Here is a 13,774-nt window from a genome sequence, read left to right as displayed (position 1 = left end):
GGCACAGGACTCCTGGCTCTTCTAACTGGCTCAAGCAACACATTATCTAGCACTGTGTGTGTGCTGGACACGGTGCCGGTGTTGGAAATGCTCTCAGAACATGACTGGCCTGGCTGCCCACACAGAGATTAGAGGCTAGTGGGCAGGTGGACCATAAACAAGACAATGAATTAATACACAGTGTTATTTCAGAGTGTGACAAGTCCTCTGAAAAAAATGAATCCAGTTGGGACAAGAGGGATGGGGGTGTGGTATCAGAGGGGTTGACAAGGGCCTTCTAAGGAGGTGATATTTGAGCTGAATGACTAGAAAGAGCTGGCCATGTGAATACAGAAGTCCAGGTTGAGGATACACCAAGTGCAAAGGTCCTGAGGTAGGAACAAGTTCAATGCAATTGGAGATTGAAACGGCAGTCAGGGTGGGTGGACAGCGATTAGGAAGGAGGCAGGAGTTCAGAGTATGCAGGGCCTCACAGATCAGGGTGAGGAGACAGGACTTTTGCAGGGTTGAACAGAAGAGCTTCACCTGAGGCGGCAGGACTTGCCAGCGTCAGTTCCTCTGTGGATGTACGCTCCTCCTCTGCTCTGGGAGCCCAGGACCGTGGTGTGTGTCCCTGTCCCCATGCGGTCTTAGCAAGGCAGGCTATGCCTCTCTGCGGAAGGAATCGTCACTTCACCAGCCATTGTGGGTGATGAGTGAATCCATAGGAACATCTCATCATTTTCTTCCCCTTGGAGTTGGGGCCACGGAGAGAGACTGAACTTAGGTGTGCCCAGGTTAGGGGGAGGCAACACAAGGAAGGCTTGTGCTCAAAGGATGCCCTGGGAGCAGGGTCGCTTCAACATCAGCCCTTCCGATAGGATGAGGAGCAGCATGGAGGTCTAGTCACCGGCTTCGGGGAATTTGGCTTTGCATGTGGGCTTCCCAGGTAGTGCTAATGGTAAAGAACCCGCCTGCCAATGCAGAAGATGCAAGTTCAGTCCCTGGGTTGGGAAGATCCCCTGGAGGAGAGCATGGCAACCCATTCCATATCCTTGCCTGGAGAATCTCTCATGGACAGAGGAGCCTGGTGGACTACAGTTACTGGGGTCGCAAAGAATCAGACATGACTGAAGTGACTTAGCACACACACACATGGAGTGGAGAGCCCTGGAAAGTTGCTGAACTGGGTGCAGGTACCCAACACAGATACCTTGCTATTGTATCCACATCAGAACCTCTTAGAAAAAGGAAAATAGAGTTTGAGATAGGACCAGAGCAGGAGCCCAGGCTTTTACAGTGTGACTTCTTTTGTTACTGTGTTTCCTCCTCATCTTGCATGAAACTCATAGGATTTAAACTTAGTAATTCAAGATGGAGTCACAGTGGCCAATGTGAACTTCCATATTAGTTGTTGTGAACTGTCCATTACAGGACTGTGAGTGTCTGAGTGTGATAAATTAACATTGTCGCTTTGGGGTCTTCCTTGGAGGTCCAGCAGTTAAGATTCTATGCTTTCCCTGCAGAGGGTGAAGGTTTGATCCCTGGTGGGGGAACTAAGATCCTGCATACCATGTAGTGTGGTCAAAAAAAAAAAAATAGTGTTGCTTTAGATAAGAGATTTGTTTGGTTCCTCAGAAAGACTCTACTGGCACCGAGACTGATAGAGACTAAGACTCCTTGGGGGCATAACTGTTACCCCCTAAAGGCAGATCCTTTAAAATGAGACCACAGTGCTAAGTGACTTGAAGGCTCTTTGCTGGAGGACTCCCCGCTGCTGTTCCAGATGGATGCTCTGTTGGAGCAGAAGGTGACTTCCTATCATGTCTGTCATGAGACTGGTTCAGCTGAACCAAAACCTGCTGCTCACTGGTGCTGAGATGGGATCTTCCCAGACTTCTTCTTGGACTAGTCTGTTACCCCCCTTTCTATTTTCCCTACTTTGACTAACCTGTGTTGCCTGCTTTTGTTGTTGTTTAGTCAGTAAGTCATGTCCTACTCTTTGTGACCCCATGGTTACCAGGCTTCCCTGTTCTTCATCATCTCCCGGAGTTTGCTCAAACTCATTTCCATTGAGCTGGTAATGCCATCCAACCATCTCCTCTGTCATTCCCCTTCTCCTCCTGCCTTCAATCTCTCATCATTCAGTTCACTTCAGTTCAACCGCTCAGTTGTGTCTGACTCTTTGTGACCCCATGAATTGCAGCACGCCAGGCCTCCCTGTCCATCACCAACTCCCGGAGTTTGCTCAAACTCATGTCCATCGAGTCGGTGATGCCATCCAGACATCTCATTCTCTGTCATCCCCTTCTCCTCCTGCCCCCAATCCCTCCCAGCATCAGAGTCTTTTCCAATGAGTCAACTCTTTGCATGAGATGGCCAAAATACTGGAGTTTCGGCTTTAGCATCATTCCTTCCAAAGAACACCCAGGACTGATCTCCTTTAGGATGGACTGGTAGGATCTCCTTGCAGTCCAAGGGACTCTCAAGAGTCTTCTCCAACACCACACTTCAAAAGCATCAATTCTTCGGCAATCAGCTTTCTTCACAGTCCAACTCTCACATCCATACATGACCACTGGAAAAACCATAGCCTTGACTAGACAGACCTTTGTTGGCAAAGTAATGTCTCTGCTTTTCAATATGCTATCTAGGTTGGTCATAACTTTCCTTCCAAGGAGTAAGCGTCTTTTAATTTCATGGCTGCAGTCACCATCGGCAGTGATTTTGGAGCCCCCCAAAATAAAGTCTGACACTGTTTCCACTGTTTCCCCATCTATTTCCCATGAAGTGATGGGACCGGATGCCATGATCTTCGTTTTCTGAATATTGAGCTTTAAGCCAACTTTTTCACTTTCCACTTTCACTTTCATCAAGAGGCTTTTAGTTCCTCTTCACTTTCTGCCATAAGGGTGGTGTCATCTGCATATCTGAGGTTATTGAGATTTCTCCCGGCAATCTTGATTCCAGCTTGTGCTTCTTCCAGCCCAGCGTTTCTCATGATGTACTCTGCATAGAAGTTAAATAAGCAGGGTGACAATATGCAGCCTTGACGAACTCCTTTTCCTATTTGGAACCAGTCTGTTGTTCCATGTCCAGTTCTAACTGTTGCTTCCTGACCTGCATATAGGTTTCTCAAGAGGCAGGTCAGGTGGTCTGGTATTCCCATCTCTTTCAGAATTTTCCACAGTTTATTGTGATCCACACAGTCAAAGGCTTTGGCATAGTCAATAAAGCAGAAATAGATGTTTTTTTGGAACTCTCTTGCTTTTTCCATGATCCAGTGGATGTTGGCAATTTAATCCCAGCATCATGGTCTTTTCCAGTGAGTCAGCTCTTCACATCAGGTGGCCAAAGTACTGGAGCTTTAGCGTCTGCATCAGTCCTTCCAATGAATATTCAGGGTTGATCTCCTTTAAGATTGACTGGTTTGATCTCCTTGCCGTCCAAGGGACTCTCAAGAGCCTTCTCTAGCACCACAGTTGGACAGCATCAATTCTTCAGTGGTCAGCCCTCTTTATAGTCCAACTCTTTGCCTGCTAATTGTGTACAATAAACCAAGTGACTCATGAATTGAATACTGGTTATGTTTTGTATATCCCCAGTCCTGTGATTCTAGCCTGGTCTTACCGCTGGACCCTGCAAAAAAACAGGGGCATTTGGGAGTTGAAAGTAGGTGGTCAGAGCCCTGGCTTTGCAGTGACTGCCCAGTTCAAATCCTGCTTCTGCCACAAGATGCCCCTGCACTTTGAGGTAGCTTCTATCATCAACCTCCCTCCACAGAGGAGAAAAACAGGCTCATCTGAGGTAGTCCAGGTAAGGATGCCAGAAAGAGTCGGACATGACTGAGCGACTAACACACAGTTACACTGGACTTTCAGATTTCTAACGTAATTAGTGGCTGCTTTCCTGCGTAGTTCAACCGGTTAAGAATCTGCCTGCACTGCTGGAGACCTGGGTTCGATACTTGGGTCGGGAAGATCCCCTGGAGAAAGAAATGGCAACCCACTCCAGTATTCTTGCCTGCAGAATCCCATGAACAGAGGAGCCTGGCGGGCTACAGTCCACAGGGTTGCAAGAGTCGGACGCGACTTAGCGCTATCTTTCTTTCTTTTCTGAAGTTCCAATATACGTGGGCATCCGGTATTTTACTTGGCGAAATCCGGCAACCCTACCAAGCTTGAAATCTGGAGCTGCCTGAGCCTAAAACCCCACTTGATTATCCCTGAAGCTCCCCACCCCCAAACTTCAGGAATGGAGAAATTCCAATCCGGACCACAAGAGAGCGACAAGGCACACAAGGCACCCTCTAGGTCTTTCCTCTGGGGGGGCCGCCCACCCCACCACCCGCAGGAGCTTGGGAGATGAGCTGAAAGGCGGAAGGGAAGAGATGCCGGAGCTGAGACTCCGCCCCCAGCTGCTGAGGCCGGGTCCTCAGACCCTGCGGCCTCACCGCCCCCGCCCACGCCCACCGCGCACGCCCCACCCGAGGCGCGCTCGTAGGTCCCGCCCCAGCCCCGCCCCCGGCGCCTGTCTCCTCCTCCCCGTCCTAGCAAACCCCGCCCCCACCGGCGGCGGCGCACAATGAGTTTCCAGCCTCCAGAAGCTGAGGCGACGGCGACGGCGACGCCTCAGCGCCGGGGCTCCGGCTTCCTGCCCCGTCCGTCCCGCCCGCGGGCCATGGAGCTCCGAGTAACGGATGGGGAGCAGCCGGCGCATCCCCGCCTGCCCTCCAGGTTAGCGCCCCAGCGGGTGAGGGGTCGGTGGGATCTGGCAGTGGGGTGGAGAGCCCTTGTCCCCTCCAGCCCCAGGCCTCTCTGTTAGTGAGTTGGGCGGAGATGGGAGTCAAGGCTCCAGGCTCCTGGTGCTTATCTGACCCAGAGTGGATGGGGTGGCCTTGAGCCCTGGGCTTCTCATGTCTACCTCTCCTTCCCCGTGTGTGCAATGGGGACTGGGTTGGCGGGAGGTTTCAGCTCCTTTAGGAAGAGATTACAGCTCCTTTAGGATGGGGACAGTGCTTGCCCCGTGTTTGGGGACTTAAGGGCGTATGATTCCCAGAAGCCGTCTGCCCTGACCCAGGCCTGTACCCTCCCCTCTCTCGGTATCCCTGGGCAGTTTCCTCGGAAGCCTGGGACCCAGCTCTGAGTGTCTGGGTCTTGGCAGGTCCCTGGCTCCCATCCCTTCCCAGCCTGATCCCTGGAGGCAGCAGCCACGGGCTACTGAGCGGCAGTGACAGCATGAAGGCTCCGGTAAGTGGCAGAAGGAGGAAGGCTCACAGTGGAGGTGGCTTCCGGCCCAGTAGCCTCTCCCCCAACCCCAGAGCTGACTGTCACTTCTGATTCCACTGCTCCTGAGCTGAAGGAGACGGGGAGACCAGCCTCAAAGTCCAGCCCTGATCTGGCAGGTTGTGTGGCCCCAGGCAAGTGGCATTCCCTCTCTGGTTTCAGTACTTTGCTCCTCTTCTATGTATAACGGAGATAATAGTACTGCCTCCTGTGAGCATCCAGGGGTCACCCAGGTGAGGCATCTACCTGGGAGCAGGGTATGTTGTGAAAGTTCAGTTTAGCGGAGTCTTGAGTTTATTCAGGAGCCCCTGGCGAGAGCCTTGAATGTTGTGGGAAGTCAGCCATGGCTGCCTGAATCAAGGTCTCTGGGTCCCTGCGGGCAGGGAACCAGGTGCCAAGCACAGCTTGAGGCCTCAGGGGCTGAACCCCCTCCTCCGCACAGCTGGTCTCACAGAGATTTATTTTTAGGAGCTGAAGTGGCTTGTGGGCAGAAAAGGGAGGGCCTCTGGCAGGATATGCCCAAGGAGGGGACTGGTGGGGGCTACTTTTTCACCTCTGATTTTCAGAGAGCCCCAGCCAGCTGCCAGTTGGTTCCTGAGGCAGAGGGACCTGTGTCTTAGGCAGGCTGGGAGACCGATTAGAGCCCAGAGAGACACAGGTGGTGACCGAGGTGGCCCAGCACACAATGGCAGGCCAGAGTTATGTCCCCCCACCAGGCAGCCCCTCCTTGAAGGCTCGGTGGAGGTATTCACTACATCCGCCAGCCGGGCAGGGGGCCAGGAGGGCTTCCTGGTTCACGTGGCCTCTGGGGACGTGGTTTCTGGAGGAGGACGCTTCAAGGCTGCAGCTCTCAGTTCTTGAAACCATTTGCTGAGTGACGCTTCCCAATATCCCCTTCTACTGTCTCTTTACTCACAGGGTCTGCTGACCCAGGTCATGATCATCGGCTGGGGGAGGGGACGGCTCTGGGTGTGCGGGACAGCCTGAGCCTGGGGTCTGAAGGGAACTGGTGGCCCTTCTTCTGGGCCATGCCTGACCTCATGTGCACAGCACTTTATGGTAGCCCTTTGGCCGCTGTCCTCAGAGTGAGTTCCCACTGTGGGTAGTATCAGTTTCATAGAGGAAGCAGGCCCAGAGACGTAGACAGTTATACCCAAGGCTGCACAGGGCACCTCAGCTTTCTGGTTAAGAGGACGGTTTCTGATTTGGAGACCCCACCCTGCTGCTTTCTTACTGTGTGGCCTTAAGTTACCTACCCATTTTCACCCCAAATTGGTTTCCTTATCTAGAATATTGGGATAATAGGGCTTATCTCAGTCATGCATGTGCTCCGAACCTGACAGCCCAGAGACAGCCCCAGCCCTGGCTAACAGAGACTGTGGCCTCTGCTGATGTGCTGGGAACTACTGAGCTGGGATTTGGACCCATGAGGCTGGGGATCCTAGAGGCAGCTTCTAGGAGCTCCAGCGACACTGGCCCCCCACCCCTAACTCACACCCCATGACTGCGGTCTCCCCCAGTGTCGGCTCCTGCTCATCGTCCTCTGCTCTGTGGGCTTCTCGGCTGTCTATATCCTGCTGTGCTACTGGGCCTGCCTGCCCTTCTGCCCAGCCTTCTGCCTGGACCCCCACCTCTCTATCAAGTCCAGGCCCACCGTGCCAGGGCCTCTGCACTTCAGTGGCTACAGCAGCGTGCCAGATGGGAAGGTGAGTTTGCTGGGCAGCGTGTCAGGGGCTGGGGGGTAGGCCCAGCCAAGGTTGCCAGGGTTCTCCCCAGACTCTCTGGGGACTGTGAGAACTGGGCTTATGTCAGGCCAGCCTGGATCCTGGACTTGGCTCCTCTGCTCAAGCTGACCAGTCCCTTTACCTCTCTGAGCTTCAAATTCTAGGAGGAAATTTTTTTTTTTTTTCAATTGTGGCTGCACTGCATGGCTTGCAGGATCTTAGTTCCCCGATTAGGGCTTGAATCCAGGCCACAGCAGTGAAAGCGCTGAGTCCTAACTACTGGACCACCAGGGTATTCCTAAATGTCTTTTTTTTTTTTTTTAATTCAACGAACATTGCCTGACTGCTCTCAGCTGGGCACTGGGGATAAAAAAGATGGGTTAGGCAGGGTGGCCACCTGAAACTCCTGGTCCATCCTGGAAGCCAGACAGCATCACATCATGGTGGTACATGCAGCTTTAAATTTATTAAAAACTGTCCACGCACAACCCATCTGTTTAGCAAGTGTGTATTTGGTGCCTTAGATGTGCTCTGCCTTGTGCTGATACCTGCTGGGGATACAGATCTGCCCCAGAGCTGGCCCTCTACAGGAGACAGGGACAGTGGAGCCCAAGGGTGACAAGGCAGCTGAGGCCCCTGCCCCATGGCGTGCACCTCCCCATGCTTGTTTTGCCAGGCGAGGTTCAGAAGGCTTTACACCGCTCACCCTGATTTCAGCAGCCCCAGCTGGTAGGTTTCTTCTCAAAGGCATCTGCCAATGACACCCGGTGCAGGAAGGTCCGAGCTCGGAGTCTGCCAGCTCTCTGAGTGTTGGTCAGAGGGAGGAGGGCTCAGGGACCTTGCGCTGGAGATCTATTTCAGGTCTTCATCCCTCTGAGTCGCAGTTACCTTATCTATAAAAGGCAATCATTGTGGTTCCTACCTTGGTAGGGTTGCTCTGCAGGTCCAACTGCATGATTCATGGATAGTGTTTAGAATGGGTGCTGTATAAATCTTTGATCAAGATGCAAAAACAGCTGAGTTGGGAGGGACAAACTCAAGTGCCACCAGGTTTGGCTGAGAGGGACAAGCGGCGAGGTAGGCTGGGTAGACGCCGTCCCAGCTTCCGTGGTCACAGCTAGTGTTCATTTCAGATGCTCAGAGCTCATGAGGACGTGGCCCCAGGATGGCCAGATCCTCTGAGTTTGTTAACAGAGCAGAAAATCTTAGAATGTCGAAAGGGCTGATTTCTGTAAAGGATTCATTGTCTTAAAGATCCTGCAAAACAGAACAAGCAGAACACCTTCTGAGGCAGATGGTGACTTTGGATCTGAACAGACGACAGTTGTCAGCTCAGGCTTAAACTGAGGGCAGAATAAGGAAGTCTTGTTCTTTATTGCCAGGGCATGGAAAATGGGGCTAAAAGTCCTTAAATAAACACTGTGTCAGACATAAACTGTCCCTGAGTGGGCTACAACTGTGTGTCTTTTATCGACTAGATTGAATATTCCCATATCCTTTACAGGCCTCCATAAACCTGTGTTCCCAAAGGGGCATGGAGGCCTGGGGTAGGCAGCAAGTCTTCTCTCCAGTGACAGTTTGCAGACTTGTTGGATTGGCTCCTGCCTCTTATGAGATGATGAGGTGGGGTAGGAGGGCAGCTTACTGTGCCCTCAGTCTGTGCTGATCACTCTCTAGGCATTTTGAATTGAATCCTTAAAACCTGATCAAGCAGATGCTATTTTCATCCCCTTTTTATAGATAAGGAAATTGAGGCTCAGAGAGACAAAGTAACTTGCCTTAAGCACACACAGCTAGGATGGGGCAGAGCCAGGATTCAGGCTCAGAACCAGAGGTTCCCAATGTTGTGATGGGCTTTTACTTATAAACTGGGACAAGGAAAATGGGACTTGGGCAGAGGAGAAAGTGACCTAAAAGAAATTCTGAAGAGCTGAGGTTCATATTTACCTAACGAACATATAACTGACTCCTAGTCTGTGCCAGGAACTGCTCTGAGTGCTTTATAAATATTGACTTATATAACCCTAACAAGAAAGTGCAATGTAGGGCCTCATAGGGCCTTAGCAACAGAAACCAGGGCCAGAAATGTGGCTGATGGGAAAGCAGAGGCCTTGAGCATAGAATCTCAGCTCTGCCACGTGTCACTGGAATGACCTTTAGAAAGCCATTCCAACTGCCTAGCCTCTGTTTCCTCATCTGCAAAAAGGGTTGATGAAGTCCTTGGAGCTGATACAGGTGGTCAGGGGTATTCCTGGGTGGAGGAGAAGGCAGGGTGGAAGCTACGTGCCCAGGACTTCCTTTCTTTCTCTCTTCCTCCCCCTGCAGCCTCTGGTCCGAGAGCTGTGCCGCAGCTGCGCCGTGGTGTCCAGCTCAGGCCAGATGCTGGGCTCGGGCCTGGGCGCCGAGATTGACAGCGCTGAGTGCGTACTGCGCATGAACCAGGCGCCCACCGTGGGCTTCGAGGCAGACGTGGGCCAGCGGAGCACCCTGCGGGTCATCTCCCACACGAGCGTGCCTCTGTTGCTGCGAAACTATTCCCACTATTTCCAGCAGGCCCGGGACACACTCTATGTGGTGTGGGGCCAGGGGAAGCACATGGACCGGGCGCTGGGTGGCCGCACCTACCGTGCGCTGCTGCAGCTCACCAGGATGTACCCCGGCCTGCAGGTGTACACATTCACCGAGCGCATGATGGCCTACTGTGACCAGGTCTTCCAGGACGAGACGGGCAAGAACCGGTGAGCATGAGCCGGGGAGCTGGCCTGCTGGGGATCTCCCTGGCAGCTGGCGGCCTGCCTTCTCCAGGAGCCTCTGGTGCACTAAGGGTCTGCTCTGTCTGGCACTGGGGCTCAGCAGTGATAGAAGCAGGCATGGTCCTGCCCTCTGATGGGGACAGGAATCAGAGAGACTGTCATCATCGAATGACCATATAGATGTTCCACACGGCGGTGAAGGGCGTTCGGCCTCACCAGTATACACTGTGGCGGGGTGGTGGCGGGGGATGGTGGTGGTGGTGACCAGTATGGGGCCATGGCAGGGAGCTCTTCTCTTTGGAGGGGATGTTCTAAGACCTGAATTGGTTTCTGATGTCCCTTCCAGAAAATGAAAGTAACAGTGGCAGTTCTAACAGCCCTTTTTGTGCACCAGGTACTGAGCTAAGTACTCTTGCTTTCAAGATCTCATTTTATCCAACACCCAAGAGAGCACTTGAACTCCTATGGCTTCCTTATCTGCACACTGGTTTCTCCCCCACCTCTCTAGCTCAGAAAATACAGCCACCAGCCTCCAGTTTTTTAGTCAAACACTTGACTTTGCCCTTGACTCCCCTTGTTTCATCACCTGCCACATAGGATGGGCTCTCGAATCTCCTTCCTTGTCCATGGGTACCTCCTTGACCAAAGCCACCATCCTTCTCTGTTTTTTGGTAATATTTTATTTTTTTATTTATTTGACTGTGCCTGGTCTTAGTTGTAGTACACGGGATCTTTGTTGTGGCATGCCAGATCTTTAGTTGTGGCATGCAGACTCTTAGCTGCAGAATGTGGGATCTAGTTTCCTGACCAGGGATCGAACCTGGGCCCTCTGCACTGAGAGCACAGAGTCTGAGCCACTGGACCACAGGGAAGTCCCCACACTCCCCTGCACTTGCAGCACCCCCTGCAGTCTGATCTCTAAGTGCCCCAGTGAGTTCATCCCACCAGTCACCTGGCCTCACCCTACAGCAGCTTTGCATCACGTGGAAAATAAAGTCCAGACTCCCACCTCCTCCCCTGCCCAGGCCTTCGTGCCCTTGCATGGTCTGCCCCTGCCTGCTTCTGTGGCCTCATCGTCCGTCGCTTACCCTGCTCCAGCCGCACTGGCCGTGGACATCCACACTGCTCTCACCTGCAGGCCTTTGCACATGCCGTTCCTCCCCCAGATCCTCCCTTGTGTTCAATACAGATGGAGTTTCTCCTTGGCCCCATCTGAAGGGACACCTCCTACCTGACGTCCTTCATACCATTCTTTTGTTTCCTTGTCTTCTCAGCAGGTCTCTTCCAGCTGCCCACTTCCTTGAGAATGGTAGCGCTGGGTGGGGCCACTTCATGGCCAGCTCAGGGCTTGGGAGGTGTTAGGTTTGAATGGCTGAACCACCCCACAGCCCTTCAGTAGAGCCCAAGATGAATGGCCATCGACTGGGAAAGTAATCAGTACTGGTGCTTTTGGAGAGAGGCGAAGCCAGGTCCGGCTCCAGGGTCCCGTGCTCTGAGTTGGGGGTTGGGGCTTGAGGGAGGAGCTGGGCTGACCGTGTTCCCTTTCTATCACCACCTATAGTTATCCCCCTGTCACCCATAGGTCACTGAGGCTCAGAGAGGTTCATAAGCAAATCGGATGCCCCGGAGCAAATTCAGGGTTCAAGCTGAAGACTGCTTGACTCTAGAAAACCCTCTTCCCCGCTTTCAATGGCTGTGTTTCTGCTGCTTTCTGCTGTCTCTGCAAGCTTGGTCCCTGAGATGTGGAGAGGGTGTGACCAGGGCTGATGCATCATCATTATTGGGGGCGTGGTTTGCTCAAGTTCTGTGTGGATGGGTAGAAGATGCACAGACCTGGGTTGGCACCCGCCCACCTCTTGCCCACTGCTGGCCTTGGGCCGGATCTTCCGGCTCCCCAGTGCTCCCACAGAGCCTCTCTGTGGGGGTTAAGATGAGAAGCCCTTGACTGGGAGGGGAACCAGTGCTGTGTGGTGAGCCTGGGGCCACCTTCCTTCCAAGTTGAGCTGGGGGACGTGGCCAGCTGACTGTGCGTCCCTCCCCCGGCCAGGAGGCAGTCCGGGTCCTTCCTCAGCACCGGCTGGTTCACTATGATTCTCGCCCTGGAGCTGTGTGAGGAGATCGTGGTCTACGGGATGGTCAGCGACAGCTACTGCAGGTCAGGCCAGCCAGGAGCCAGGTGGTTGGGGGGGACACCATGTTCGGGCCCTATGCTGAGGGTGTGTGGGCTTCCGCGTGAGTAGCCAAGGCACAGACAGCCCTTGGGCCTGGTACCCGGTGGGAAGGAGCCCAACCTGTAGAACAGGCTGGGTTTCCCACCTCCACTCTGCCCAAGTGGCCTTGGGCCCAGCCGCCACCTCCCAGGGCAACCATTTTGTTAGGTCAAAGAGAGCAAATGACCACACTGTCCTCAGAAGCTTGTGGAGAGGTTTAGCAAGAGAATGATCTACTGAAGTCCTCGCCCCAGCCTCAGGGCTGCTGTGTGTGTCTGTGATCAGCTGTTACGCCTAAGCTTTGACTTGTGATATTGTTCTAGTTCAACACTGTCATGGCTCCCATCACTGAACTGAAGGGGCCCCGTGTTTTCATCCTCTGTTTTTTTGGGGAACTTCTTTGCTGAGCACGTGGGCAAGATGAAAGTAGCCCCTCTCTACCAGGACGCCTGGCTAGACTGCCTGTGAGTAGGTGGGTATGCAGGCCTGGCAGTTACATGCTGCGGGGACCCAGCGGTCCCTCAACCATGAGCCCGGCACCAGGCACTTTGCAATTTTTGACCTGTGGTTTTAGCTTCCCTGGTGGCTCAGACGGTAAAGCATCTGCCTGCAATGTGGGATGACCCAGGTTTGATCACTGGGTCGGGAAGATCCCCTGGAGAAGGAAATGGCAACCCACTCCAGTACTCTTGGCCTGGAAAATTCCATGGATGGAGGAGCCTGGTAGGCTACAGTCCATGCGGTCACAAAGAGTCGGACACGACTGAGCCACTTCACTTTCACTTTCAGCCAAGAAAGTAGATGTCACCATCCCCATTTTACAGATGGGTTATTGAGGCTCAGGGTGTTTGTCTTGGCCTAGAGTCAACCAGCTCGCAAGAGGTACAGCCAGGGCTTGAACCCCTTGGCCTTTAGAATCCTCGGGGGCTGCCCTGTTCTTCCTTTATCTGTCTTGGCCTCCCTTGGGACCTGGCCTGTGGGACTCTGTGGTCCGTAGGGCTGGGGGAGGGATGGTCCTGGCAGGTGGCGGGGTCTGGCGGGAGGCAGACCAGGTGGGCTGCCTCACACCTGTCCCTCTTCCCCACCCACAGGGAAGAGCATCACCCCTCAGTGCCTTACCACTACTTCGAGAAGGGCCGGCTGGACGAGTGTCAAATGTACCTGGCGCATGAGCGGGCGCCCCGCAGCGCCCACCGCTTCATCACCGAGAAGGCCGTGTTCTCTCGCTGGGCCAAGAAGAGGCCCATCGTCTTTGCCCACCCATCCTGGAGGACGCAGTGGTCCCATCGCCACAGCACCATCACCAGGCCTCTGTTGCAGCCACACTCAGCCAAAAACACTTAATTTATGGATCCTGCCTCCTGCCACATGCCGAGCGGACCTGAGTTCCCTTCCAGCCATACCCTTGGGGACACTTGGAGCCATCTCAGGCTTCTAGACTTGGGGAGAGAGGAGGAGGCCTCTGGTGACCTTTGCAGCCTCCTCCCCACCCCTGCTCCCTGAGTAATCTGAGTCTTCGTTTTTAAGTTCTTCCCACCTCTGAGTCTGTCCAGTGGCCTTCGCCCTGGGGGCTGGTGGCCCCCAGTCACCAGCACTATGAATTTCAACCGAGCACCAGCCCTGGTCCTTCCTCTCTGCACTCCCTCTCCACCTGCCTTTGGTGCCACACTTCCCAGGCTGGTTGCCCTCAGCGGGGCAGCCTAGAGCTTGGGGTTCGTTGGGTGAAGTGGGGGGCCTTTGAACTGTGACTGCCAGGGCCACCTCTGGAGCGTACGGGTAAATGTGTTTTCTGGAAGCCTGTCCCGGCTATTGTCATGTGTCTG

At 53.7% G+C, this 13,774-nt stretch overlaps 1 protein-coding gene across 6 annotated transcripts; it reads left to right on the top strand.

Moving 5' to 3' along the window:
• Positions 1–4,580: 4,580 nt before the first annotated feature.
• ST6GALNAC4 (ST6 N-acetylgalactosaminide alpha-2,6-sialyltransferase 4) lies at positions 4,581–13,751 on the top strand. 6 transcript variants are annotated; one of them, XM_015473600.3, is made up of 7 exons: positions 4,581–4,715; positions 5,095–5,228; positions 6,785–6,970; positions 9,314–9,726; positions 11,789–11,896; positions 12,741–12,833; positions 13,043–13,133. In XM_015473600.3, the coding sequence occupies exons 1-6, from the start codon at positions 4,679–4,681 to the stop codon at positions 12,811–12,813; spliced, it is 951 nt and encodes a 316-aa protein (XP_015329086.1). In that variant the 5' UTR covers positions 4,581–4,678; the 3' UTR covers positions 12,814–12,833; positions 13,043–13,133.
• The last annotated feature ends 23 nt before the right edge of the window (positions 13,752–13,774 follow it).

Source organism: Bos taurus, chromosome 11, assembly GCF_002263795.3.
Source record: "Bos taurus isolate L1 Dominette 01449 registration number 42190680 breed Hereford chromosome 11, ARS-UCD2.0, whole genome shotgun sequence".
Taxonomy (NCBI): domain Eukaryota; kingdom Metazoa; phylum Chordata; class Mammalia; order Artiodactyla; family Bovidae; genus Bos; species Bos taurus.
The sequence above is the reverse complement of the archived record's forward strand: the minus strand, read 5'-3'. Positions and strand labels throughout refer to the sequence as shown.